The sequence below is a fragment of the Ranitomeya variabilis genome, chromosome 1 (genome assembly GCF_051348905.1).
Source record: "Ranitomeya variabilis isolate aRanVar5 chromosome 1, aRanVar5.hap1, whole genome shotgun sequence".
Lineage (NCBI taxonomy): Eukaryota > Metazoa > Chordata > Amphibia > Anura > Dendrobatidae > Ranitomeya > Ranitomeya variabilis.
In genome coordinates, this window is record NC_135232.1 from 583,017,351 (window position 1) to 583,044,849 (window position 27,499).

The following is a 27,499-nucleotide window of genomic DNA, read 5'->3' on the forward strand; positions in this document are numbered from 1 at the left end:
AGTAGCAATGCTGCTTAAAATAAAAACCACCACACAGTGCACAAATAATACCAACATACAGTTACTAGAATAGAAATAAATATTATTGAATGGTCGGAAAGTCCTAAATAAGAGATCTCTGAAGTAAGATGCCCCAAACTTAAGAAGAGACACACAACTGTTAAATATGGAGCATCTTGGCCTGTCCTGTAGCTGGAATTAATCCTATGACAGATCGGAGCAGATTATTGATATCATTTTCAACAGTTTCTTGCATAATTAATAGTAAATCTACTTGACCACTGTACTGCACACCTGCAAGGGCTGCCCCGAGCCGACCACCTCTGGGGTGGGGGCTGAGCTGCTCTTGCATTATTATGGTAGCTTTCTCCATTCACGTTTATGGGCCAACCAAGAGGTAAGAAAAGCATGTATCACTAATTTATGGCATATTATATGGATATGCCAAAAAATGTGGCAAGTAGGAATATCCATCTACTATATCTAACTGTCCATCAATCTATTTGTATCTGATTATTTATCTATCTATCTTTCTATCTATCTATTATCTGTTTATTATCTGTCTATCTATTATCTATCTATATTATCTATCTATTTTCTATGTATTATCTATCATCTATCTATCATCTACCTATTATCTATCCATCTATTATCTATGTATCTATTTTCTATTTATTATCTATCTATCTATCTATCTATCTATCATCTATTATTATTATTTATTTATATAGCACCATTAATTCCATGGTGCTGTACATGTTCAAAGGGGTTACATACAGGGTTATAGATATCGTTAACAGTACACAAATTTACAATGACAGGTACAGAGGGGAGAGGACCCTGTCCTTGCAGACTTACATTCTTCAGGATCTATCTATTACCTATCTATCTATCTATCTATCTATCTATCTATCTATCTATCTATCTATCTATATCTGTCTGTCTGTCTGTCTGTCTGTCTGTCTATCTATCTATCTATCTATCTATCTATCTATCTATCTATCTATCACCTATTTATCTGTCTTCCTTTTTCCTAATCACCCTGAGTCTACCTCTGTATACACAGTTCTTTATCTACTACCCTATTGTGAAATATTTATATTGTATATTTTCTATTTTCCATTCGGCGCAGATCTGTAGCAGCGTTATATTCCATGTATTCAATCGATATATATTCTATACGGAATATACTCCTGTGCATAATACTTGCGACATATCAGTGACTGCCTTGTGCGCGTCAATGTATTTTACTCTTCTTTTATTCTTGTATCTCTTTTATTATTACTTCTACCTTATGTGTCATCGGGTGGGATGCTTATGTTAATTGTCTGTAGGCTGGAAGAAAGAAGGAAGGAGTGTCCAGCAGTGAAAGAGTTAGCCCTGGTTGGTGTTTGATTGCACATCTGTCAGATTTTAGGCTGGTGACGTGTGGTAGCAGGAAACTGGAGTGTTTGGGACTATAATCGATGAGACTTAGCTGTGGGTTGGAAGCAGAAGCGAGCAGGAGCCCTGAGAGGGGAGACAATATCACAATAGGAGGACTGAGGCTTCCAGAGAAGAAGAAGACCCCTCCACTCTGTGGCTGCTTATCTCAGCAGCCTGCTGCCTCTACAAACTCTCCTACCCCTGCATTAAGAAAATCTCACATCTGCTCAAAAGGATTTCAAGAAGAAGGACCTATCTAGCCCAACACGACGTGGCCATAGGTAAGAATATATTTCCTTCTATTGACCCATGTATTTTTCCCATAGACTTAATGCTCTAGTAGCTTTGGTGATAATGGGTTACTCATGGCGAATAGATAGTGGTCATAGACCATCATAGTCCCTGGGAGGGTGAAGGGAGACGTACCACCAGACAAAAGAGTGACCCTCATCAGAATTAAGACATTTATTTTTTTAAAATTAAGACGTATAGTAGACTCTCCAAGCTAAAGCTGTGGTTCTCTCCAGTCAATTTAGAGTAAAAAGATTAATCACCCTACGACTAGATAAAGCGGAGGATGTTGTAGCCTGAAGACATGAATGTCCAGTTGGGTTTGGAGACCAGTGAAGACATTTCCGGCTCAGGCCAAGAGCTTATGCACAATCACAATAGGACTTTACATCCACCTGTTCCCAGATCTTCGTTGGTTTCCAGTATGACTTCCGTTCTGGATGGAAGTGACTATCACCGGTCGGATCATCATCTGGCAACCTCCTTACATCCAGGACTTGGATTTGGGGGCGATTCACCTCCGGCATCTGCTAATAGTTACACCACCTTGACGCCACTGCAACCTCTCCATGACAAGTTCCATCATCATCAGCACCACCAATGCGTCCCAGTTGGAAATGTGATTGGAAGTTTTACGCTCATGAGGGAGGACAGAGGCCTTGGCCCCCCTAGTAACTTTTATAGCCACTATCCCAAAGATATAAGCATGGGACAAAGCCTTTCCTCCTTGCCAAGTCCTAACCTGACCGGCATGCACAGCTACGGCCATCCTTCTGGACATTTGTCTAATGAGAAGATGGTATCTGGCAATGGGTTTGATGCCCACCATCATAGTATGTTCAGCAGAATAGACCAGCACTTTTCCAGAGAGTTATCCCCACCTCCGTCCTCTGGAGTTGGTTCACCCAACAATATGCACCAACATCACTATGTGCATCACAGATCTGAGATAAACTGCAGGCAAAATCCACCCATGCCAACGCAAAACACTACCAATCTTTCCAGCCAGCTGGAAGAGATAAATACCAAAGATGTTGCCCAAAGAATTATTGCAGAGCTGAAAAGATACAGTATTCCTCAAGCTATTTTTGCTGAGAGAGTCCTGTGTAGGTCACAGGGGACCCTATCAGACCTTCTAAGAAACCCCAAACCTTGGAGCAAGCTAAAATCTGGAAGAGAGACCTTCAAGAGGATGTGGCGGTGGCTTCAGGAGCCCGAATTCCAGAGAATGGCAGCTTTAAGGTTAGAAGGTAAGATACTTTATTTCAAGCATGCTGGTGGTGACCTCGGACAATACAGGGAAAGGTCCAACACACGTTTGGGTGACAACAACAACCTCAAATGCCTTCTCAGTTGTGAAATTAGGCACCAAAATCAGGTGGGCCCATGTGCGCAATCCTGTATTGTCTTAGTACAAGGGTGGCATAAGGTTTAACTTTTACCACCTACATTATTTAACATACATTGAATACTACAAGTCGTACACCCTCGTGCTCACTATAGTTGCGCTACGTCTTCTCCAAAGTTCCCTGTGTTTTTCTTGGTTGTCAATCATATACGATGTGTACGGAGCCATCATGTCACATTACCTGGGTAGCTAAAACTGCAGTGCCTTAATTATCTAAAGACACATCCAGTCTTTCAAACTACTTTTCTTCCTTTCTATTTCTGTCTTTCTATCTTTATTTCTCATTCTTTCATTACTTTCCTCTTTATTTTTCTCTTTATTTTTATTTCTTGTTCTTTCTTTTTCTTTTCTTTCTTTCTAACCTATCTCTTTTCTTCCTTTCTTTTTTATCTTTTTTCTCTTCCCATCTTTCTCTCTCTCCTCACATTTTTCTTCCTTTCTCGCAATCTTTCTTTCTCTTTCCCTTCCTATCATTCTCTTCTTTCCTTTCTCTTTGTTTTTCTTCCATTCTATCCTTCCTTCTCTTCTTTATATCTTTTATTCTCCCCCTTCTTTCTTCTTTCTATTCCTCTCTAATGGTCTTTCTCTTCCTTTCGTTCTCTCTTCATTTCTATTTTTCTTTCTCTTTCTTTTTTCTTTTCTTCTTTTTCGTCCATTTCATTTTTTATCCTTCTCTTTTATCTTTTTTGTTTCTGCGTCTCTTTTTATTTTCTTCCTTTCTCTACCCTTCTTTTTCTTTCCATCTTTATCGTCAATTTTTTTCTATTTTTAATCCTTTTTCCTTCTTTGTCTCTTTCTCTTCCTTTTAATCTTTCTTTTTACATCTTTCTTGTCCATTTTTTTCTATGGTTCTTTTATATAAAATTTCCTTCTATGTTTCTTTCTATCTTTCTTACTTTTCCTTTCTTTTTATTTCCATCTTTTTTTTCCATTTTTCTTTCTGTCATTCTTTTACACGCTTTTCTTTCTGTTCCTATCTATTGTCTATCTTTCTTTTTTTGCTCTATCTGTGTTTCTCTCTTTCTCCCATTTTTCATTTTCTTTCTATCTATCCATCTAATATCTATCTTTATTGTTCCCATTCTTCCTATCCATCTACTGATCTAGAATATTGTTTTCTGTCCAGTTATATCTCTCTGTCTATGGCTGTATAATCATGCCTCTGCATGATCATCTACCCCATATTATATTCTATAGGTAGCGTTTCATACATTTCAGCTTCCATACAATAGTAACATTAACTGAGACCTGAAATTCGGAGCTTTCAATTTTTTTGCCTATTTTGTGGAACGTGGAAAGCTTTAGAGGAGAGAGTGGGCAATTTGTAGGTGTATAAATGTATATGTAATTATACCTAAATTAATGCAATATTCGAAACTCGGTAAATTGCCAGATGGGCCTAGATATTCTTTTTTCAGCCTGAAAGCCAATCTTTGCAACAGTATTTATAATTCTGATTCATCTTGAGAAATTTTTGCAAGTTTTTTCAAGTTATCGGACTGTGTAAATATTTATCATCTATCTACCTATTTATCTACCTATCTATCTATTATCTATCTCATATATATCTTACTATCTATCATCTATCTATCATCTATCTATCTATTTATCTATCTATCTATCTATCTATCTATCTATCTATCTATCTATCTATCTATTATTTATTTATCTATCTATTATCTATCATTTATCTATCTATTATCTATCATCTATCTATCTATTATCTATCTATTATTTATCTATCTATCTATCTATCTATTATCTTTCATCTATCTATTATATATCTATCTATTATCTATCTATTATCTATCATCTATTATCTATCTATCTATCTATCTATCTATCTATCTATTATCTATTATTTATTTATCTATCTGGCTATCTATCTATTATCTACCTATCTATCTATCTATCTATCTATCTATCTATCTATCTATCTATCTATCTATCATCTATCTATCATATATTATCTATCTATCTATCTATCTATCTATCTATCTATCTATCTATCTATCTATCTATCTATCTATCATCTATTATCTATCTATCTATCTATCTATCTATCATCTATTATCTATCTATCTATCTACCATTTAAAGTTGGTGTTTGGTATAATGTAGGAAATTGATTTTTTTAACTAATTTGCATGCTGTATTGATAAAAGGAAATGGATCATTTCACTTCTTATATAAGTGTATCGGCCTTGTGTTCTGACCAAGAAATTCATTGATTAGCTGAGAGATCATAGAGAAGATCTGATGAAAGCGCAAATGATTAATATTTTTTCCCTTCGACGGCAGCCTTTACAGCACCTCACATACAAAATGGCGGCAAGGTTCCATCATGGAAGGAAAGCAGTGAACTGCTGACCATGGGTCATTTCTTGTAATATTTCCAATATTTTTTTTTTAATAGAATCATTTATTTTCCATTACATGTCCTCTGGAACTTGCCAATATTATGAAATGTATACAACTAGTTATACATTTTTTATAAGCAAAGCAATTCTACACTGTTTTATAGTAGGAATGTAATATCCTGTCAGATATTGTCATTTTCAAATATTTTTATGTCAATATCTTTTTTTATACTTGTATTTTTTTTATTATAAAAAAAAGCACCTTAAATGTATTTTCTATATGGATAACATATATCACACATGTAGAAAATGTTTTGTATGAGTTTGTAAGATATAGTTGTTAGTACACAATTTTATGTTACTTTAATTTTTTTTTGTATTTTATTTACATATTCCATACAGTTTTGAAAATCACATACCTCATCTTAACGTAAATTACTGGAAAATAAACCCTGCTGGTATTTGCCTTAGAGTTAGTAGTTTTACTCCAAATTTTATCGTAGATGGTTAATTATAATACGAGATGTTTAGGATTTTTTTCTTAATTAAACCAATAAAACTATTATATCAATAGCGCTGATGCTTTACAATATTAACCATCGAAAATCAGGTCACTTTTATCAGCTGCTACCCAATAGACCTTGCCATCTAAAATGTCCCATGTAGACAGACCAGGGCCGATATTTATGGTTCTATGCAGTGCCTAGTGGAAGCCGAAGGACAATAAAGCCAAAGTTGGTAAAGGTACAAATGTTAAAAGTGTGGTAAAGATAAGCATGGTAAAGGTACGAATGGTAAAGTTAAGGGTGGTAAAGGTACGAATGGTTAAGATAAGGGTGGTAAAGCCAAGGATGGTGAAAGCCAAAGATGATAAAGGCAAGGATGGTAAAGGTATGAATGGTAAAAGTGAGAATGGTAAAGATAAGGATGGTAAAGGCAAGGATGGTAAAGGTACAAATGGTAAAAGTGAGAATGGTAAAAGTATGGATGACAAAACCAAGGATGGTAACGGTAAGGATAGAAAAGCCAAGGATGGTAAAGACAAGGATGGAAAAAGCAAGGATGGTAAGGCCAAGGATGATAAAGCCAAGGATAGTAAAGGCAAGGATGGCAAATGTATGGATGGTAAAGGCAATGATGATAAAGGCAAGAATAGTAAAGGCATTGATGCTAAAGGAAAATAGAGTAAAGGCCAGGATGGTAAAATAGGAATGGTAAAGGCAAGGATGATAATGGTAAGGATGGTAGAGGTAAGGACAGTAAAGGCAAAGATGGAAAAGTTATGGATGGTAAAGGCAAGAATGGTAAGGCAAGGATTGTAAAGATAAGGAGAGTAAAGGTACACATGGCAAAGGCAATGATCGTAAATTCAAGGATGGTAAGTTAAGAATGGTAAAGGCAAGGAGGGTAAATGCAGGAATGGTAAAAACAAGGATCGTAAAGACAAGGATGGTAAAAGCAAAGCTGATAAAGGTAAAGTTGGTAAAGGTAAGGATGGTAAAGGTAGGGATGATAGAGGCAAAGATGGTACAATCAAAGTTGGTAAAGGCAAAAATGTAAAAGGTATATATGGCAAAAGCAATATGGTAAGCATGGGCGGTACAGGGCAGGAAGGTAAAGGCAAGAATTACAAAGGCAAGGAAGGTAAAAATAAGGATTGTAAAGGCATACAACATACTGTATGTATCTCCAGATTTCTCAGCATCATTGATTTTAATGTAAGCTGGCTATACAAATTAAAGAGGTAATTCTTACAATGTCAGCTTATTTTTCTCAATAAATTATAATTACAAAAATATACAGTAAAAATGTACCGCACTTAAAAAAAAAATGTAATTTCGCTAATTATTTTATGCAATAATGCCTCTATCGCCATCTTTAGGATAGTGACTTGTTTCTATAAATGTCGTATTGTGGCACCAATGGCAGCTAATAAAACAAACACTTAAAATTGCCTCACGGGAATTTCTAATAATTTTGTTTAGGCTTAAAGAAAATGGCAAAAAATATGGAAAAATCATAGTTTGCAATAGGAGCTAAACAAGGATTTCTTTTCCAGGTGAGCACCTATATATATATATATATATATATATATATATATATATATATATATATATATATATATATATATATATATATACATATATATATATATATATATATATATATATATATATATATATATATATATATATATATATACATGTATACCATAATTTACTTTTTAGACAAATGTGTTAAGTATAATAATAATTCTAAAAGTATAACAAATCTTTTTTGCATCTGTGGTTTTAAAATGTCTTAAAACAAATCAAATTAAAGGATCATTAAAGTGTGAAAGCTGTAAGGTGCCACAATGGAAGAGGACAAAAAACATAAGTGAAGATTAAAAAAAATATATAAAATGAAGGAAATAAAATAAAAAAATAAAAAAATGAATAATAATAATACTGTAATAATAATAATAATAATAATAATAATAGTAAATAACAGAAAATCCCTGCAAGCCAGGCGGTTCCTTTCCTCTCCTCCCTGAGAATCTACAAGGCTTGCACATGAACAAAGGCCCAAAGTCCATTTTAACCTTTCCATTGTCAATGCATTAAAGTGTGAATTGTTGCAGCCCCCTAGCAGGAAGAGTGACTGTGACATCCTGGTCGATCAAGCAGCCTAGAAATTAACACAGCGAGGGTTGGTATAAAACATGGCCCTCACCAATGGGAAACCACCCCGTTCCTAATGATTTCAGAATAACTTGTCAGCTACTTGATTTAAACAATTTACTAATATTAAATATGAATATTAATGAGAGGGAAAGAAAAATGTCAGGTATGGAAACAAAAAAAACTGGGAGAGTAAAGGAATGACAGTAATATATATCATCAATGCACATAAGGGACTGACCCTCATCTACAGGGCGTGAGAACGGATAATGAGAGTTAATGTGTGCAAACTGGAAAGCGCTGCGGAATATGTTAGCGCTATATAGAAATAAAGATTATTATTATTATAGTTATAACGAGAATTAACCCCTTCGTGACCTGTTTTATTTTTCCAGCCACGTAGCCGTGTGAGAGCTTGTTTTTTGCAGAACGACTCATACTTTAGACTGACACCATTGATGTTACCATATAGTGTACTAGAAAAGGTAGTGTGTGGTGAAATTGCAAAAAAAGCACAATTCTGAAATTTTTGGGGGGGTTTTAGTTAGTATGTTCAATACATGCTAAAACTGACCTGCCATTATGATTCTCCAGGTCAGTACGAGTTCACAGACACCCAACATGTATGGATATTTTTACTTACGTGTTGGAAAAAGATTCAAAAATTTGTAGCAACATTTTTTTTTTTTGCTTATATCGCCATTTTCTGAGACCCGTAGTGTCTACCATTTTCGTGATCTGGCACTGGGTGAGGGCTTATTTTTTGGCATGCCGAGCTGACGTTTTTATTGATACCATTTTGGTGCAGATACGATCTCTTGATCGCCAGTTATTGCATTTTATTGCAATGTTGTGGCAACCAAAAAAACACAATTTTGTCGGCTTGATTTTTTTCTCATTACGCCATTTACCGATCAGATTAATTTACTTTATATTTTAATAGATCGGGCGATTCTGAACGCCAAATATGTGTATTTTATATTGTTTTACTTTCAGTGGGGCTGATTTGAACTTTTGTGCTTTTTATTTTATCATTTTTTATTAAACTTTTCTTTTCATTTTTCACTTTCTTCAATAGTCTCCTTAGGGGACTTGAAGCTGCGAATCACACACCGACCACAAGTTGGCACTCACAGGAGTACCGTAATGAAAGACCCGGGGGTCTTCTACAGGCCCCCGACTGCCATTACAACCCATCGACGCCCCACGGTTACATGACAGGGGCGTCGATGGGCGGGATTTGTGACACTCATCTGCTGGTGCATGTTAAACCCAGCTGTCAGAGTTAAAAGCACATGATGGCAAATTAAATCAGCCATCAAGTGCGGGGAAAGATTTGGATTCAGCGCTGGAACCCGCATCAAAGTCAGGGACACCATCAACGACGTAACTATATCTCAAAGGTCGTGAAGGAGTTAAAATTTTACAGTATTGAAATATTTCAAGTGGTGTTCTAAAAATTTACCTATTCGTTAAATATAATATAAATAGGTGAACATTGTTTGAGAATGATCTTAAAAATATCTGGAAATCTGGATTCGCTTTAGGTGATATATAAACACATGTGTATGTTATCTATCTCATCTCTCTATAATCTATACCTATATTATCTATCTATCTATCTGTCTATTATACAGTATATCTATCTATTATGATCTATCTATCTATCTATCTATCTATCTATCTATCTATCTATCTATCTATCTATCTATCAACACCTAAATATATCCTGCACAATAAACCATGAATGGAATAATAGCAGAAAACACCAAAAAACTACCTTCACACAAGGCCAGTAAAATTAGTATAAACTTTATTACTTAAAAAATAACAATAAAAACAATAATCCATAATGGGTATATAACCACAGCACAGGCAAAAAACTGTGGGACACCCAGGCAGAAACCCCAAAAATAGTGGTCATAGTAAACAATTCATAGTATAATAACCATGTGCAATTGTGTCATGCGTCCATGTACAAACATGCAAATAAGAATGAACAAATAGATAACAAGTGTATAAATAAAGTAGTATAATAATTACCTAGGGAGCGCTCCTGGGCACCCACCACACCCGACGTGCGTTTCGCACTGAAATGCTTCGTCCGGGGATCATCTATTATCTATCTATTATCTACTGTATCTATTATCTATCTATTATCTATGTATCTATCTATCATCTCTCTATTATCTATTATCTATCTATTTTCTATCTATGATCTATTATCTATCTATTATCATCTATTATCTATCTATCTATTATCTATCTATCTATTTATTTATCATCTATCTATTATCTATCTTATCTATTATCTATCTATTATTTATCTGTCTATTATCTATCTATCATCTATTATCTATCTATTATCTATCTGTTATCTATTATCTATTCATTATCTATCTATGATCTATCTATTATCTATCATCTATCTATCCATTATCTATCTATCTATTTGAGAAAATGGAATAGTACAATATTACAACTTCGGGTGCACAGGCCTCCCCAGCAATTCATCAACTACTTGCTAAAAAAGTCCATAAACAGGGAAAAGGAAGGAAGCACTCCATATAGTTTTAGGTGAAAAAGGTGGATTTTTATTCAGACCCACATGGCGTGGCGACGTTTTAGCTCACACTGAGCCTTTTTCAAGCTATCTATCTATCTATCTATCTATCTATCTATCAATTATCTGTCTATTATCTATCATCTATTATCTATCTATTATCTATTTATCTATTATCTAACTATCTATTATCTGTCTATTATCTATCTATTATCTGTCTATTATCTATTATCTATCATCTGTCTATTATCTATCTATCTATCTATCTATCTATCTATTATCTATCTATCTCGCATATCCATAGAGCTCATCTCTCTGTATATTTTCTATTCTCTATTTCTCCCGCTATTCTTCATACTTGACGCCATGCGTATTTGAGCAGTTTGGCGCAGTGTTATCTCCAGTGTGGTTAGATACAGTAATTGTACTCTACAGTGAATGATTGATTGATGGTTTTTTAATCATACCCCTGTGAGGCATTTTAACAGTGCTTGTTTGTACACACTACACATAGGACCGTGGGGTTTTAATTCGGCTAGGCTCTCTGCATATCTGTACGTTAATGGACATTAACCAACATTAGTCAAGTTGAATTTTGATCAGATGCCACAATCCATAAAAGGCAAGATGGCGCTCAGTCATCTGCTCAGCTTTCGAGGGTTTTCGCCACCTAAAGTTCATATTCTGGTCATTAATCGAGCAGTTGAACACAATCCATTGTTTCTATGAACAACCATCTCAGACTGGGGGGAACGCCTAAATATAGTGGTCTTCAATCTGACTTCCATAAAACATGTTCTGCCCCTACACCATGATCACAACTTCAATATTGGCAAAAACCTCCAGAATAATTTATACATGCATTCTTAAAATGAATAATTGATAAGCCTTTAGGATTGAGGCTACTTTAAAATTAGACTTTCTCTAAGGCCTGGCAGTGAAAGGGTTATGGCAAAAAAAAAAAGAAAAATCATTGATTTCTACAGCGGACTCAGTCAGCGCCACTCACAGAGACACACACACAATCCACTCATAAACTACCCACAAGCCCTTGCGCTTCATTCCCAAGGGGAGCTTTCTGTGAGCGTCCTATTGATTTTTGATTTTACAGAAATTAGCCCCTTTTCCCCCCCAATCTTTTTTTTATTTTCATTTTTGATTTCCGATGCGATTTATATACGTTTGTGATTTTATGAGGTTAACGATGAGGGAAGAAAATTACAGAGGCGGATGAAACGATAGACGTGCTGGATATTTTACATTAAACTACACCAAATAACATAAAATATTACAACATTATGTACAGAAAATGTATATTTTACATATACGTTCATATATTGTATTTTGCCTTTTTTCCTGCTTTTTCCTGAAATCAGACATGACATTTAAAAAAGGTATACATTATTCTGATTTTTTAATCTTTATTTTTTTTGTAACTGTTTTTTTTGCTTAGCCCTATCCCTAACCATAGCCCTAACTCAATCCTTTACCATAGCCTCGTCCCTAATCATATCCCTACTTGTAGTTAGAAAAAGTGTAAAAATATAAAAGTAGCTCTTAATGAAAACATGATTCATTACTGTCTTCATTCATTAGCCCCTCAGCTTCTATCATCTTGGTCGCTATTCTAGCAGAGTTCAGGTTCCTCAGCTTCTGTCATCTTGGTCGCTGCTCATGCAAATTTCAGGCTCCTCAGCTTATGTCATCTTGGTCGCTGCTCATGTAGATTTCAGCCTCAGGTTCCTCAGCTTCTGTCATCTTGGTCGCTGCTCATGCAAATTTCAGGCTCCTCAGCTTATGTCATCTTGGTCGCTGCTCATGTAGATTTCAGGCTCCTCAGCTTATGTCATCTTGGTCGCTTGGTCGCTACTCTAGCAGAGTTCAGGCTCCTCAGCTTCTGTCATCTTGGTCGCTGCTCATGCAAATTTCAGGCTCCTCAGCTCATGTCATCTTGGTCGCTGCTCATGTAGATTTCAGGCTCCTCAGCTTATGTCATCTTGGTCGCTTGGTCGCTGCTCATGCAGAGTTCAGGCTCCTCAGTTTCTGCCACCTAGATCGCTGTTCATGCAGGTTTCAGGCTCCTCAGCTTATGTCATCTTGGTCATTGCTCATGTAGATTTCAGGCTCCTCAGCTTATGTCATCTTGGTCGCAGCTCATGTACATTTCAGGCTCCTCAGCTTCTGTCATCTTGGTCGCTGCTCATGCAAATTTCAGGCTCCTCAGCTTATGTCATCTTGGTCATTGCTCATGTAGATTTCAGGCTCCTCAGCTTATGTCATCTTGGTCGCTGCTCATGTAGATTTCAGGCTCCTCAGCTTATGTCATCTTGGTCGCTTGGTCGCTGCTCATGCAGAGTTCAGGCTCCTCAGCTTCTGTCATCTTGGTCACTGCTCATGCAGAGTTCAGGCTTCTCAGCTTCTGTCATCTTGGTAGCTGTTCATGCAGATTTTAGGCTCCTCAGCTTCTGTCATCTTGGTCGCTGCTGATGCAGATTTCAGGCTTCTCAGCTTCTGTCATCTTGGTCGCTGCTCATGCAAATTTCAGGCTTCTCAGCTTCTGTCATCTTGGTCACTGCTCATGCAGATTTCAGGCTACTCAGCTTAAGTCATCTTGGTTGCTGCTCATGCAGATTTCAGGCTCCTCAGTTTCTGCCATCTTGATCGCTGTTCATGCAGGTTTCAGGCTCCTCAGCTTATGTCATCTTGGTCGTTGCTCATGTAGATTTCAGGCTCCTCAGCTTATGTCATCTTGGTCGCTGCTCATGTAGATTTCAGGCTCCTCAGCTTCTGTCATCTTGGTCGCTGCTCATGCAGAGTTCAGACTCCTCAGTTTCTGTCATTTTGGTTACTGTTCATGCAGATTTTAGGCTCCTCAGCTTCAGTCATCTTGGTCGCTGCTCATGCAGATTTCAGGCTTCTCAGCTTCTGTCATCTTTGTCGCTGCTCATGCAGATTTCAGGCTTCTCAGTTTCTGTCATTTTGGTTACTGTTCATGCAGATTTTAGGCTCCTCAGCTTCAGTCATCTTGGTCGCTGCTCATGCAGATTTCAGGCTTCTCAGCTTCTGTCATCTTTGTCGCTGCTCATGCAGATTTCAGGCTTCTCAGCTTATGTCAACTTGGTTACTGCTCATGCAGATTTCAGGCTCCTCAGATTCTGCCATCTTGGTCGCTGTTCATGCAGATTTCAGGCTCCTCAGCTTCTGTCATCTTGGTCGCTGCTCATGCAGATTTCAGGCTTCTCAGCTTATGTTATCTTGGTTGCTGCTCATGCAGAGTTCAGGCTCCTCAACTTCTGCCATATTGGTCGCTGCTCATGCAGATATGATGCTCTTCAGCTTAGGTCATCTTGGTCGTTGCTCATGTAAAGTTCAGGCTTCTCAGTTTCTGTCATCTTGGTCGCTGCTTATTCAGAGTTCAGACTCCTCAGCTTCTGTCATCTTGTTTGCTGCTCATGCAGAGTTCAACTCCACAGAATCTGTAATTCTCTCTTGTCAGCGCTGCACATCCTTACAGTGAGATGGGGATGAGACCAAATTTGGCAGTCCCCATAGACTTTGGCACCTGGCTTGCCTATCCATTCTAGGCCATTGTTTCCGTTATTAGAGCTAAATTAAATTACTTCCTTTGGACACCACTTTGTTCATAAATAACATATCAAGAACTGTGCTCTATATACTGTATTATATATGGAGATACATGTGCAAATGTCTGCAAGAGTAGAGCATGATACATACTCTTAAAGTTTTTTTTTTCAGACTGAAGCACGTATCTGCCAGAAAAAAAATGCCAGATTGTTGAGAGTCACAACATATCTAGTATTTACCACCTAGTCAGTGGATATATTAATAATTTTTTTGAACCGGAATATCAATATTTGTTTGCCAGGTAAATAGGGCATAAAACAATACATGGATCTCAACAGACTATTTGATACATTTTTTAAAAAGCTGAAAAAACAGCAACCCAACCCAAAACAAGTCAGCAAAGGAAAGACATGAAAATATATCACAAAGAGATACAATAGGTATGGTAAAGCCAATCACTTTAAGGTTTAATGACAACTACGTCAACAGGAGGGCTGAATATGGATGTTTTATGCCATGTTCAAATTGATGCTCTATTTCCCCGGCAAAAAAATTTCAAATCAATATGTAGAAAAACTAATTACATAAAGAAAAATAAATGAAAAAAAGGTTAAATTGCAATTTTTAGCACAATGAATTTTTGAATGATGGTTCTGGAAGCATTGACCTACTACTATGCGGCCAAAAATGTTTGATGATCTTAACATAATAATTACTGTTTCTAAATGATCGTTCCTACAATGAAAAAAATGTTGGAATAAATTTCAGTGTTTCTTGTAGACTTTAGGCTTGAGGGGATCAGGTCAGAAAGAGGTGGGAACATGAGATGAAATGGCATTTTGGCATTTCGGTGGGTGCTTGTGATGGGATGGGAGGACGGGAATGGTTTTGGGATGGTTGCGATTTCCACATTTATGTTCTCTGGAACCAAAGATATCTGGTCTTTGCTGTTGTAGACCACACAGACGGTTGTCTTCTATCTCTTTAGCATAATATCGCATATTTTCTAATTTAAAAAGTTATTCATGTTCGTCATGATGATGTTCCTCGGTTTCTAGAAAACACACGAAAAAACAGGCAAAGATGCTTATCTGTCTAGGCCTTGAATCAAATGCACTGTCATGGTGCAGCGGGCCCAAGTAAAGATGGCAACTACACAGGTGTGGTAATACTAATGAGACAGCCAGCCTACAATCAGGGATTGGCCGTTTGGCACACCAGTGCAAATGAATAATCTGCAGGAGTGTTCAAACAGAGAATGCAAAGCACCTTTGCCTGTTTTTTCGTGTGTTTTCTAGAATAGTGGAGTTTTTTTTCCTATTTTTCCTCCTTTTGTGGTTGTTCCTCGGTTTCTGTAGCAACTTCAATCCTGTGATTTTCTCCTACTTTAGGGAACATAATGTGCTCATGCAACATTTTTTACAGGTGTGAAAATATGAAGTACTATGACAGCTTTGATCTTGTGCTCATGTTAACTCATGTATGGATGCAGATGTCTTTACTCACTGATCTACCACCATGTAATTAGGACATGTTTGCATCTGGAAGTGACGATTACAACAGGTGTCATGGCGCTTTCTCATTGTTTAGTATGATATTAAAATGAAGAAGCGCTTCCTCGTGGAAGTTGACAATAACCACATACCAAGCCTTGAAAAACTCCCACAAGGGGCTGCCATCTTGGGACTTATACACCATCATTAGTCCTGATAACTTCTTAGCTGTTACTAAACATCGAGAACTAAAAAATCCAAATGTCTTAATTTTTTTTTTATTTCATACCCCACACACTGCCAGCCTTTTCCTTTTCACTAAGCCAGGATCCCTCTTAAATTGTTTGGATTGGGTTCCATACATGGTCTTCAGTTGGCCCATGCCTTCCTACAAAGAACCATTAAATGTCATGATATTTGTTTTATATACGTCCTTCAAAATGTATGGGAGCAATAGAGCAACATGTAAGGGTTCCTACTAAATGAACAATCACCTTATCTATCTAAAGGCCCAAGAAGAGAACATTACAAGGGTGATGATAGACATGGCTAGAGTTTCATGACTGAAGTTGGGCTTTATCATAACCTTAACCATATCTTCCTATAAAAATTGTAGCTAACCACCCCTAATTGCATTGAAAATTAGTCTTTTAGGGATAAGATGGTGGCCTTCTGATGAGGTTTCACTGTATTTACAGATCAGCCTGAGCCTTGTCAATCAAAGTCAAGAATGCTAGTTTGCATATCATGGCTCTTCTTAGTAACGTCACACTTCTTGAGAATTGAGAATCCAGATGTGTTTCCAAAAGCCATACACATCTTAACAAGACCAGATGACCTTCTAATGTGTTTGGGGGCCTCGTGGCTCTCCACACTTCTAGAGATCTTGGAATGCAGATGTGTTGCCAAAAGCCATACACATCTCAATGTGTCCATATGGCCTTCTAATGGGTATGGGTGCCACATGACTCTCCAAACGTCTTGGGAACTAAGAATCCAGCTGTGTTGCCAAAAACATTCATATCTCAACAAGACTAGATGACCTTCTAATGGGTATGGGGACCTCCCAATTCTTCTACAAGTATTGGGAAGATAAAGATTGAGAAATTAGATTTACACAGCCTAATCCTTTTGTTCTAAGAAATATCCAGCCACCAGAGGAGTATAATGTTTTCTTCCTACTAAGAAAATACACATGATCGGTTTTGCAGCTAAGGGTAGTCAGAAGAGTTAGCAAAAAAGATTTGCAGGACTCTGCTGCTTAACGTGAGTACTCCATGGCAATCGGACGAGGGCAATGCAGACTTCTTAGGCAAGTATTCGAATGCTGGCATCCTTGACGCCTCTTGTGATTACAAGGCATTTGGGTGTTGGCTGAGGACGCGCCCAGTGCCCCGATCAGGCTGCCACAGAGTATTGTCTTGGATGCTGGACCTAGGCACTGTGAACTTCCTCATCTTGTTCAAGAATGCTAGCAATCCTGGTCGACTTTAGTGATTTCTAGGCTTTAGAGTATTGCCCGAAGAAGGTACCACTACTCCGGTCAGTCTGCCACAAAGTACCATTATGGACAGTGTACCATAGTGCTGCTAATCTTTTTGATCAACACTATTGGTCCATGGCTAACAGCTATCTAATGTGTATTGCAACCTTAAGGACTTATAAGAGAGGAACGTTCACATTCTGGCTGGCCTTGTGGTCTAGTTTCATTTCAAAAAAGGTCACATATGAAGAATTGTGAATTAAGAAAGGTATATAATCTCATGGTTGGTATTAAATCCTTCTCCATGTTTAGTGAGAACCTGAGTGCTCCTTTTGTACAATCATGGTCCACTCTTGGCCTAGAAGAATGGACGGATCCTAAATAAGCAATAGACTTTTACTATTATGAGAAAGGATGTCGTTTTGGTCTAAGATCTAAGGCATTTTAGATCTTGAGGACCACATGTAGATAATTTAAATGCAAATAGGCTGTAACTCGCAGCTCCCAGATCCAACATTTACTAGGTTCCTTTAAATACAAGAAATGCTAATATATAGGCACCTATGACCCAATAACCACGTGATCCAAGCGAGTCTCCATGACAGGTGAATAGCTTATCATGCACCGCAGTGTAGTTAAGCCATCTTGATTGCGATCACATTAACCTTTATATAGTGCTATCATGTGCTGAGCTTACAGACTCTGTCCATTAATTGCTTCTCCGCTACGTACAAATCACTATACCAATAAAATTGTCACATTCCTCCTCCCAGCAAGACTCCTTCGGTGTCACAGCCCGAACTATGACACCTCCCCTCGTTCCATATGCAAGAAACCGCCATTACTTTACAGGTTCATAATGGAAAGTTTACCCTGTAAATTGTCCCTAGCTGCCCTCCTATTAAATCTTTCATTAAGAAGGTGCTTTATAGATGGCTGAGCCTCTCGTGCCGCCGAACATATCAAGTAATTATTGTCATTTTGTATCCAATTACTGGCCTTATTTCATTACCGCCGGTTGTATGCTAGTTTTATCTGAATTGTTATTACGGGCTTTGCTTAACCCTTAAAGATGTCGATTTTGTAGCCCGTCTAGAAAAAAAAGGGAGGCGAGGGGGTTGAATGCAACCTCAAAGATATAGATTTTCCAAGATCGCTCTTAACCCTTTTTTTCCAGCAGAGCCTTCCTTTTTATGAAGTCCCCCTACACTATCTCTGGAAGGGAATTGGGAGAATTGGATGCATGCAACGCTCCGGCCCTGTAGGGGTTAACATGCATATATACAGTGCTGTATTCCGCACAGCTGGGTCGTGATCAATATTTTTCTATCAGTGTGCAGTGTCCCAGACAAGAGCGGGGGGAAGGGAACGAAAAGGAGAACTGACCAGATGGGGACAAGTGAAAAAAAAGGAATATGTGGGTGGTGGCAGTGGGGAGCAAGGTTTATATGCCATAACCTGTAACACAATCAATTCTCCTGATATAGTGTATTGATAAACATTAATAGAATTATGGGTTATGAATGCAGGTTTAATACGACACTAATTGAGATTGTATGTTATTAATAAAATATCATCAGTGTGCGAGGGATGGACGCACATAGTAAAAGGGCCGAATATCGTCCGTTACAACAGATTTTTGGCTGTAATAAGCTTTAGTCTGTTGGGCATAATGGAGGTTGTGAAGACTAAAATTCACATGCAAAGCGCAGTTTGGTCTAAGCAGGTATTAAATAATTTACAGTATAATGGTTAGAGGTATAGACATGGAAGGAGAAGTAATGAGAAGTAATGAAAATGATCCCCATTGGTGAACAACCTTACCCCCACCCAACAAGATGCTCCTTTGCACCTATGCTCAACCAATGCCAAACCTTCAGGACCCCTTACACATTAGACTAACATCAGCCATATCTGCCTACATCGACAGTCTAAAATGTGCGCAGTCACTCAAGTCTCCCCTGACAGGTGATGTCAGGGGAGTTAAGGATCCAACATATTCACTTTTGGACCATCAATAATTTTATTCTCTAAGGCAGTGTTCGTCAACTCTGGTCTTCAAGAGCCACCAACAGGTCATGTTTTCAGGATTTCCTTAGCATTGCACAGGTGATTGAATGCTTGCCTGTCGAGATGATGCAATTATCATCTTTGCAATACTAAGGAAATCCTGAAAACATGACCTGTTGGTGGCTCTTGAGGACCGGAGTTGGGGAACACTGCTCTAAGGAATATGCCTCCACCAGAAATGTCTGGCAGCGGCTCTCTTTTATACCGTTATGCTTGGCAGAGCTAACACCCTTCTCTATGGCAGCCATGTAATGTGTATAGAGGGCTTATGTCTACACCTACACATACCTCATTTTTTCTTCAAAACCAACAAAAGACAAATCTTTGGCGGAGTGGCCAATAAGGAGTTTCCTATTCTTGCCCATTTTCCAATTTTCAAATCTGTACTTAGTGCTTTTGATATGGACTGTACCCCACACCCCTTTAGCCAGGAACATAGCAAGCTGTGGGGTTGGCAGCAGGAACAAAACTATGGTAGGTGCAGAGGATGCAGTCACACCCAGGCTCTAAAGTCTAGTGGGGACGAAAAAGGTTCCTTTGGCCACTATGGAAGACTTGTGGTAGCTGGGGGGTTTGGTTAGAGATTTTGCATTGGGGCCATCGAGTGTCAGGTTATGTGGAGGTAATAAAACCTAGAGATATTATTAATATCTATTTTTAAGGAAATCTAGCTAAAACTCTGTTCCCAAATGTGACATGGTCTTTGTCTTGTATTAAGAGACTGGGGCTAAGCTCGGCTACTTCTGACAGACCCATAGGCAATGAATGGAGCGGAGGTTGAGTATATCTCTGCCCCGTTCAGAATGGGACTGCACAGTCCGGTTCTCAGGGTTACAGAGCGTTGGGGGTCCCAGCTGTTGGACCCAGAGTGATCAGCAAATTATACTCTATCCTATGAACAGGGAATAACTTGATTTTTAGGGAATAACACTGTAAAGACTTGGACAATTTTCCTTTTAGAGCTTTTGTGTTTTTCTCTTCTTCCCCCCCAAAAATTCAAAAAATTCAAGTTGTAAAAAAATGTGACTTGCCTCACCGTTCTTTGTGATCTGTAACATTTAACTTTTTAGTCGATGGAGCTGTATGAGGACTTGATTTTTGTGTGCCGAGCTATACTTTTTATGGCTACCATATACAACATTTGGATGGTGTTAAAAAATAGTTTTATAAACGATTTTTATTGGTTAAATAATTTTATATTTTAATAGATAATATTTATACAGATGCGGGGATACCAATTATGTTTATTTTATTTTTTTATGTCTTTATTTTTGAATGGGGAAAAGGGGCGATTCAAAAGTTGATATATATTTTATTTTATTATTTTTTTTAAAACGCATTCTTGATTTTGGACTTTATGTTTTAGTGTCCCAAGGCACTGCAATCATTTGGTTGTTTGTAGTTTGTATGGTGATTCATCAGTGTTTCCGAATATAATAAAAAAAAATCACGATCTCCTATGAAGCCCAGCCACAGGCTAAACTTCACAGGAGCACGAAGTTGGTGATGAGGAGGGCTTTCAGTAACCCCCAAATACTATGACAACTGATTAGCACCCCACAATCATGTGTCAGAGATGCTGTTGGACTCATTTAAAAGGGATGTCCGATGGTAAAATAATTTTTTATTAGCCAGTGACTGATTAAAAAATAATAAATGTAATTGATTAAAAGTAGCTAGCTCAGATTGTTTCTGTTAAAGGCAGGTGCTGGCTGTGTAAGACAGCAGGCATTTGCTCTATATTGGAATGGCCTGAGCTACTAAGCTTGCTTCATACGCCCGTATTATGATGAGTCTTTATATCTTGAAGTGCAAATGGGTAAAAATCAGTAGACTGTTTAAGACTATTTTCATATAATTGTATGTGAAATTGGGCCAATTACGTCCACAAATTGCGGACATAGAGGGCTCTGTGTGCTCATCTGCACAGTTGATGGATGCCGGAGCTGCCTTTACGTTGCGTGTATTATTATGCTCCATAAAATGGACTAAAGTATTGCACTCTGCATTTTTTTTGTATGCAGACCATCGGTCTTGTGCAACTGGCACTTTAGTTATAATGGGCCCGTGGTGCTTTCTAAGGTGGTCTGAAAGAGTTCATACGCCAAAACATGATGAGCCCTCCAGAGAAAGACTCTCTTAGTAGCCACTCGCTGCTCCTTTTAAGAATCTGTAAATCCTCATTGAAGTATTTGAAAATGGTCTAAGCAATCTGTGGCAAAAGTTCCCTTAACCCCTTCATGACCTTGGGATTTTTCATTTTTCCGTGTCCGTTTTTCACTCCCCTCCTTCCCAGAGCCATAACTTTTTTATTTTTCCATCAATTTGGCCATGTGAGGGCTTATTTTTTGTGCGACGAGTTGTACTTTTGAACGACATCATTGGTTTTAGCATGTCATGTACTAGAAAACGGGAAAAAAAATCCAAGTGCAGTGAAATTGCAAAAAAAGTGCAGTCCTACACTTGTTTTTTGTTTGGCTTTTTTGCTAGGTTCACTAAATGCTAAAACTGACCTGACATTATGATTCTCCAGATCAGTGTGAGTTCATAGACACCTAACATGACTAGGTAATTTTTTACCTAAGTGGTGAAAACATTTTCCAAACTTTGCTAAAAAAAATTAAAAAAATAAAAAAAATTGCGCCATTTTCCGATACTCGTAGCGTCTCCATTTTTCGTGATCTGGGGTCAGGTGAGGGCTTATGTTTTGCGTGCCGAGCTGGCGTTTTCAATGATAGCATTTTGGTGCATATACGTTCTTTTGATCGACCGTTATTGCATTTTAATGCAATGTCGCGGCGACCAAAAAAACGTAATTCTGGCGTTTCAAATTTTTTTCTCGCTACACTGTTTAGCGATCAGGTTAATGCTTTTTTTATTGATAGATCGGGCGATTCTGAACCCGGTGATACCAAATATATGTAGGTTTGATTTTTTTTTAAATTGATTTATTTTTTTATTTTGATTGGGGCGAAAGGGGGATGATTTAAACTTTTATATTTTTTTTTATTTTTTTCACATTTTTTTTTACTTTTGCCATGCTTCAATAGCCTCTATGGGAGGCTAGAAGCAGGCACAGCACGATCGCCTCTGCTACATAGCAGCGATCTGCTGTTCGCTGCTATGTAGCAGAAAATCAGGTGTGCTGTGAGCGCCGACCACAGGGTGGCACTCACAGCTGCCGGGGATCAGTAACCATAGAGGTCTCAAGGGCCTCTATGGTTACAATTCTGAAGCATCGCCGACCTCCGATCATGTGACGGGGGTCGGCGATGCCGTCATTTCCGGCCGCCCGGCCGGATGCGGTAGTTAAATGCTGCTGTCTGCGTTTGACAGCGGCATTTAACTAGTTAATAGGCGCGGGCAGATCGCGATTCTGCCCACGCCTATTACGGGCACATGTCAGCTGTTCAAAACAGCTGACATGTCCCGGCTTTGATGCGGGCTCACCGCCGGAGCCCGCATCAAAGAGGGGCTTCTGACGTACTATCCCATCAGAGGTCAGAAAGGGGTTAAAGGGAATCTGTCACCCCCAAAATCAAAGGTGAGCTAAGCCCACCGGCATCAGGGGCTTATCTACAGCATTCTGTAATGCTGTAGATAAGCCCCAGATGTATCCTGAAAGATGAGAAAAAGAGGTTAGATTATACTCCCTGGGCGGGCGGTCTGATCCAATGGGTGTCGCGGTCCGGGGCCTTCCATCTTCTTACTATGACGTCCTCTTCTTGTCTTCATGCTCCGGCGCAGGCGTACTTTGTCTGCCCTGTTGAGGGCAGAGCAAAGTACTGCAATGCGCAGGGGCAGGGCCTCTCTGACCTTTCCCGGCGCCTGTGCACTGCAGTACTTTGCTCTGCCCTCCACAGGGAGATAAAGTATGCTGGAGCCGGAGCCGCAGCCTGAAGACAAGAAGAGGACGTGATCGTAAGAAGATGGGAGGCCCCGGACTGGACCACGACGCCCATCGGACCGGACCGCCTGCCCAGGTGTGTATAATCTAACCTCTTTTTCTCATCTTTCAGGTTACATCGGGGGCTTATCTACAGCATTACAGAATGCTGTAGATAAGCCCCTGATGCCGGTGGGCTTAGCTCACCTTCAATTTTGGGGTGACAGGTTCCCTTTAAAGGGGGAAAGCTGAAGGACACATTAGACAATCATGATTTCCATGGAGCCTTTATAAGGGCTCATTTCCACATGCGAGGCACACGTCGGTATCTCGCATGTGGAAACCAAGCTGTGGACCCGGCACTCCTGAGCGGAGCGTGCGGCGCATAGGAACACATGGAGCTGCACAGCTCCGCTCCAAAGTGCCGGCGCCAGAGCTTGGTTTCCACATGCGAGATACGGACGTGTGCCTTGCATGTGGAAATGAGCCCTAAGTTTGCAACTTGCCTCTTCTTCTACAGAAGTTTGCAACTTGCCTCTTCTTCGTTGAGTCATTTAATGGGGGCAATTGTGTTGCTTTGCTTAAGACTGATAGAATCTTACATGGTGGCCTCTTTAAGCCAGAACAATCCCTGTGTAACCTTAAACCCAAGATTTATAGGCCTGTATGGGAATTTTGGGCAGAGTCCTACGAAACATTCACCTCTAACCTCCTGCTTGTAATGGCTGTTCTATTTCATCAGACTGTACAGAAATCGAACCATTACTAGGAAAAAGGTGAAAAGTGAATTATTTGCATTACTCTGTGCACAATTTATTGGTGTAAAAATTAACAATGCTCTCACTGGTTCAATCTTGGAAATTAACTTGCCAATGACTTAATGTAGTATCTGTATTGGAGAGCTTGCTATTTTATACATAAATGTATGAAAATATCCTAGCGAAATTAAAGGGGTTTTCTCATGATCAATCTTCAGGAGCATGCTGCTCACTTGCCTCCCAGTTTCTTGTTTCCTTCGGTGAATGGGTTACTAACGATTGACATTTCAGACCAGCAGTACTCTCCGATGTTGAACACAGAGGCAGCTTTATCTCTCCGCATCAAAACTTACGAGCGCTTACAAGATCTATAGAAAAGTGCTCATAAGCACTGCACTCTTTGTCTAAGAGGCTGACAACCACTGAGGTGGTCAGTAACCTAGGCAAAAAGCAGTCAACTATAAAAGTAAAAGAAAAGTGCCTTGATTAATTTTAATAAGTTTCTACAATAAACTTTCCAATTTTCATGTTGAGACAATCTCTTTAATGTTGTGCCTCTATACTGAAGACTATACGATATTGTATTTATAATAGACACAAACTCAAAGAGTTGAAAAGTTTTGCCTCCGCGACCGTGATGATGATGTGTACTAATTAAATTGTGTTACCTGTGCCCGCAGCCTGCAAAAGGAAAGAGCAAGAGCAAACCAAAGCCGAAAGAAATCACGTTCCTAAGAGGCACCGTTTGGTCTTCACCGATATCCAGCGACGCACGCTACATGCCATTTTTCATGAGAACCAGAGGCCCTCCAAGGAATTGCAGATCACCATCGCCCAACAGCTTGGCCTTGAGCTTTCCACTGTCAGCAACTTCTTCATGAATGCTCGCAGGAGAAGCTTGGACAAGTGGATGGATGAGGGTCATGGGCGTCCTCCATCTTCTTCCAGCTCTTTATCATCCAAAGGTGGCTCAGCCATTGCTTGCACCAAAGCATGAAAGAGATGCCTATAGCGCTATCAACCAAAGATAGTATCAGCCCAGCTTTCATTGTCATCCCTTCTCCATCTTGGATCTTGATATGTCTTTAGGACAAAATGACTTATAAAAGTTATTATGAGGGCAAGACTGGTCCTTGCTTTAGTGTCACCCATTGCGGTCGTTTGGCTGATACATGTTCTAGGACTATAGACTAGTCTATACACAGTCATTATTTATTTTATGTGACACTGCACACAGCGCACTACAATTTATACAGGTATCATCTTCGCTTGCCAGGTCAATAATGGTTGGATGACAGCAGGTCTATTGATTGGTTTACCTCCAATCAGTGTTGGGTGACAACTGTTTTTTTCATTGGTTCACCACCAATGACAGCTGTGTGGCAACAGGTCTTTTGGTAGGTTCACCACCAGAGATGTTTGGCATTCACATGCTACGGCACCGACATTTCTAAAAGGTTGCAAAAATGTTTTTAGGACACGAGCTTGACACTAGCGATCTGTGGGTCAATAATCAAGAAGGCATGCAGACTGGTTCTCACCTGTTCCTCTGCCATGCCCGACGTGTGATGGCAAACTTTCATCAAGCTTTTTATTTTAGACACTACATGAAAAATGACGTTCAATAGCTACCTCTGAATAGAGCTGACAATGACAGGCTGTTGAAATACTTCATACTAATCTCAGCTAACCTCAGATAAGGCTCTATCATGCATTAATATAAGGGCAAGAGGCAGTAGTCATAAATGGGTTTGTAAATAGTGTTATGTTTCATCTTTTGGATTGATAGCATTTTTCTGGCGGTGCCTACAAGATGAATAACATACTACACAGTGAGGCACATGATGGTCCATGCAGTAGTAGAGACTGCCTTCTCTACTCTTCTATCGGCCAACCCTAGTCTTAGCCACTAAGCCCTACAACCACCTTCTTGTATTTTAGAGGGCAGACATTGCAGGCACAATGTTAACCTCTTGAACGCATGTTGTCCAGGTCAGTATTGAAATTGCCTTGCAAGTTTTGAACCAAAGTAAAACTGGTGAACCTCAACAAAAACGTGCAATATCATGCCTCATTGGACAAAATGCGTATGCAATTCCCAGACACCTCACTAGTAGGAGGTAATAAACCTTAGATGGACCCACAATAGTGGTCATTCTGTTAGTAGGATGGTTCTCCTCCATCTTCAAATGCCACTTTTAGTTGAGTTTATGTAAAGTTCTGTTTCATTTTTGTATGTTTTCTTTATTTTTCACATTTTCCTTCTTCCATTATGAAGCCATAACCCTAAGTCGATAAACCCACCTTAATCACTACTGGTCTCCTACTTTGGGTCAGTACATATTTACCATGTACTTACTTCATCTTAGGGTACCGTCACACAGTGCCATTTTCATCGCTACGACGGTACGATTCGTGACGTTCTAGCGATATCGTTACGATATCGCAGTGTCTGACACGCAGCAGCGATCAGGGACCCTGCTGAGAATCGTACGTCGTAGCAGATCGTTTGGAACTTTCTTTCGTCGCTTGATCACCCGCTGACATCGCTGGATCGTTGTGTGTGACACCGATCCAGCGATGTGTTCGCTTGTAACCAGGGTAAACATCGGGTTACTAAGCGCAGGGCCGCGCTTAGTAACCCGATGTTTACCGTGGTTACCAGCGTAAACGTAAAAAAAACAAACAGTACATACTCACATTCCGGTGTCTGTCCTCCGGCGTCTCAGCTTCTCTGCACTGTGAGCGCCTGCCGGCCGGAAAGCGAGCACAGCGGTGACGTCACCGCTCTGCTTTCCGGCCGCTGTGCTTACACAGTGCAGAGAAGCAGAACGCCGGGGGACAGACACCGGAATGAAAGTATGTACTGTTTGTTTTTTTTACGTTTACGCTGGTAACCAGGGTAAACATCGAGTTACTAAACGCGGCCCTGCGCTTAGTAACCCGATGTTTACCCTGGTTACCCGGGGACTTCGGCATCGCTCCAGCGCCGTGATTGCAAAGTGTGACCGCAGTCTACGACGCTGGAGCGATACTCATACGTGCCGTCGTAGCGATGAAAATGGTACTGTGTGACGGTACTCTTAGTTGAACCTTTGTAGACAAATTCATGTTTGGTCTAATTTTTCAAGACCAACTTGCTGAAATAGCCCCCAAACCACCCAAAGTGTAGAAAAAGGTCTGTGTAACAATAAAAAATTCCTTATGCCAATAGCAAGATATTCTATTATCTCAGTCACCAGCTTGTGTAGCAAAGGCCCCATCGACAGCAGAAAAAATTCAAAGCTTCGTGATGCGACTTTGAAAGGTGTTGACCTTTTTCGCCTTTAGAAGCTAAGGGCTGCAGTCTGGAAGTACAGCCGGACCCTCCCCAGGCTCTTTTCATTTTTACTCCTGACCAGCTGACGGGGAATTAGTGAGTTCAATAGAACAGTAGGAGATTAGAGGAGGTAGGGGTTGGAAGGTCAAGTCACTCTCCATGCAGTGATCACATCCTCTGCGGGAAATCACTAACC

General features: G+C 39.3%; 1 protein-coding gene across 1 annotated transcript; it reads left to right on the forward strand.

Moving 5' to 3' along the window:
• Positions 1-1,443: 1,443 nt before the first annotated feature.
• LOC143806383 (hepatocyte nuclear factor 6-like) lies at positions 1,444-26,471 on the forward strand. The gene is made up of 3 exons (XM_077286837.1): positions 1,444-1,706; positions 1,953-2,966; positions 24,665-26,471. The coding sequence occupies exons 2-3, from the start codon at positions 2,021-2,023 to the stop codon at positions 24,979-24,981; spliced, it is 1,263 nt and encodes a 420-aa protein (XP_077142952.1). The 5' UTR covers positions 1,444-1,706; positions 1,953-2,020; the 3' UTR covers positions 24,982-26,471.
• Positions 26,472-27,499: the final 1,028 nt, after the last annotated feature.

Coding starts and splice junctions, on each gene's coding strand:
- LOC143806383 (XM_077286837.1), top strand. CDS start 2,021: ATGAATGTCCAGTTGGGTTTGGAGACCAGTGAAGACATTTCCGGCTCA. Junction 2,967..24,664: donor GGCAGCTTTAAGGTTAGAAG/GTAAGATACTTT, acceptor CTGTGCCCGCAG/CCTGCAAAAGGAAAGAGCAA.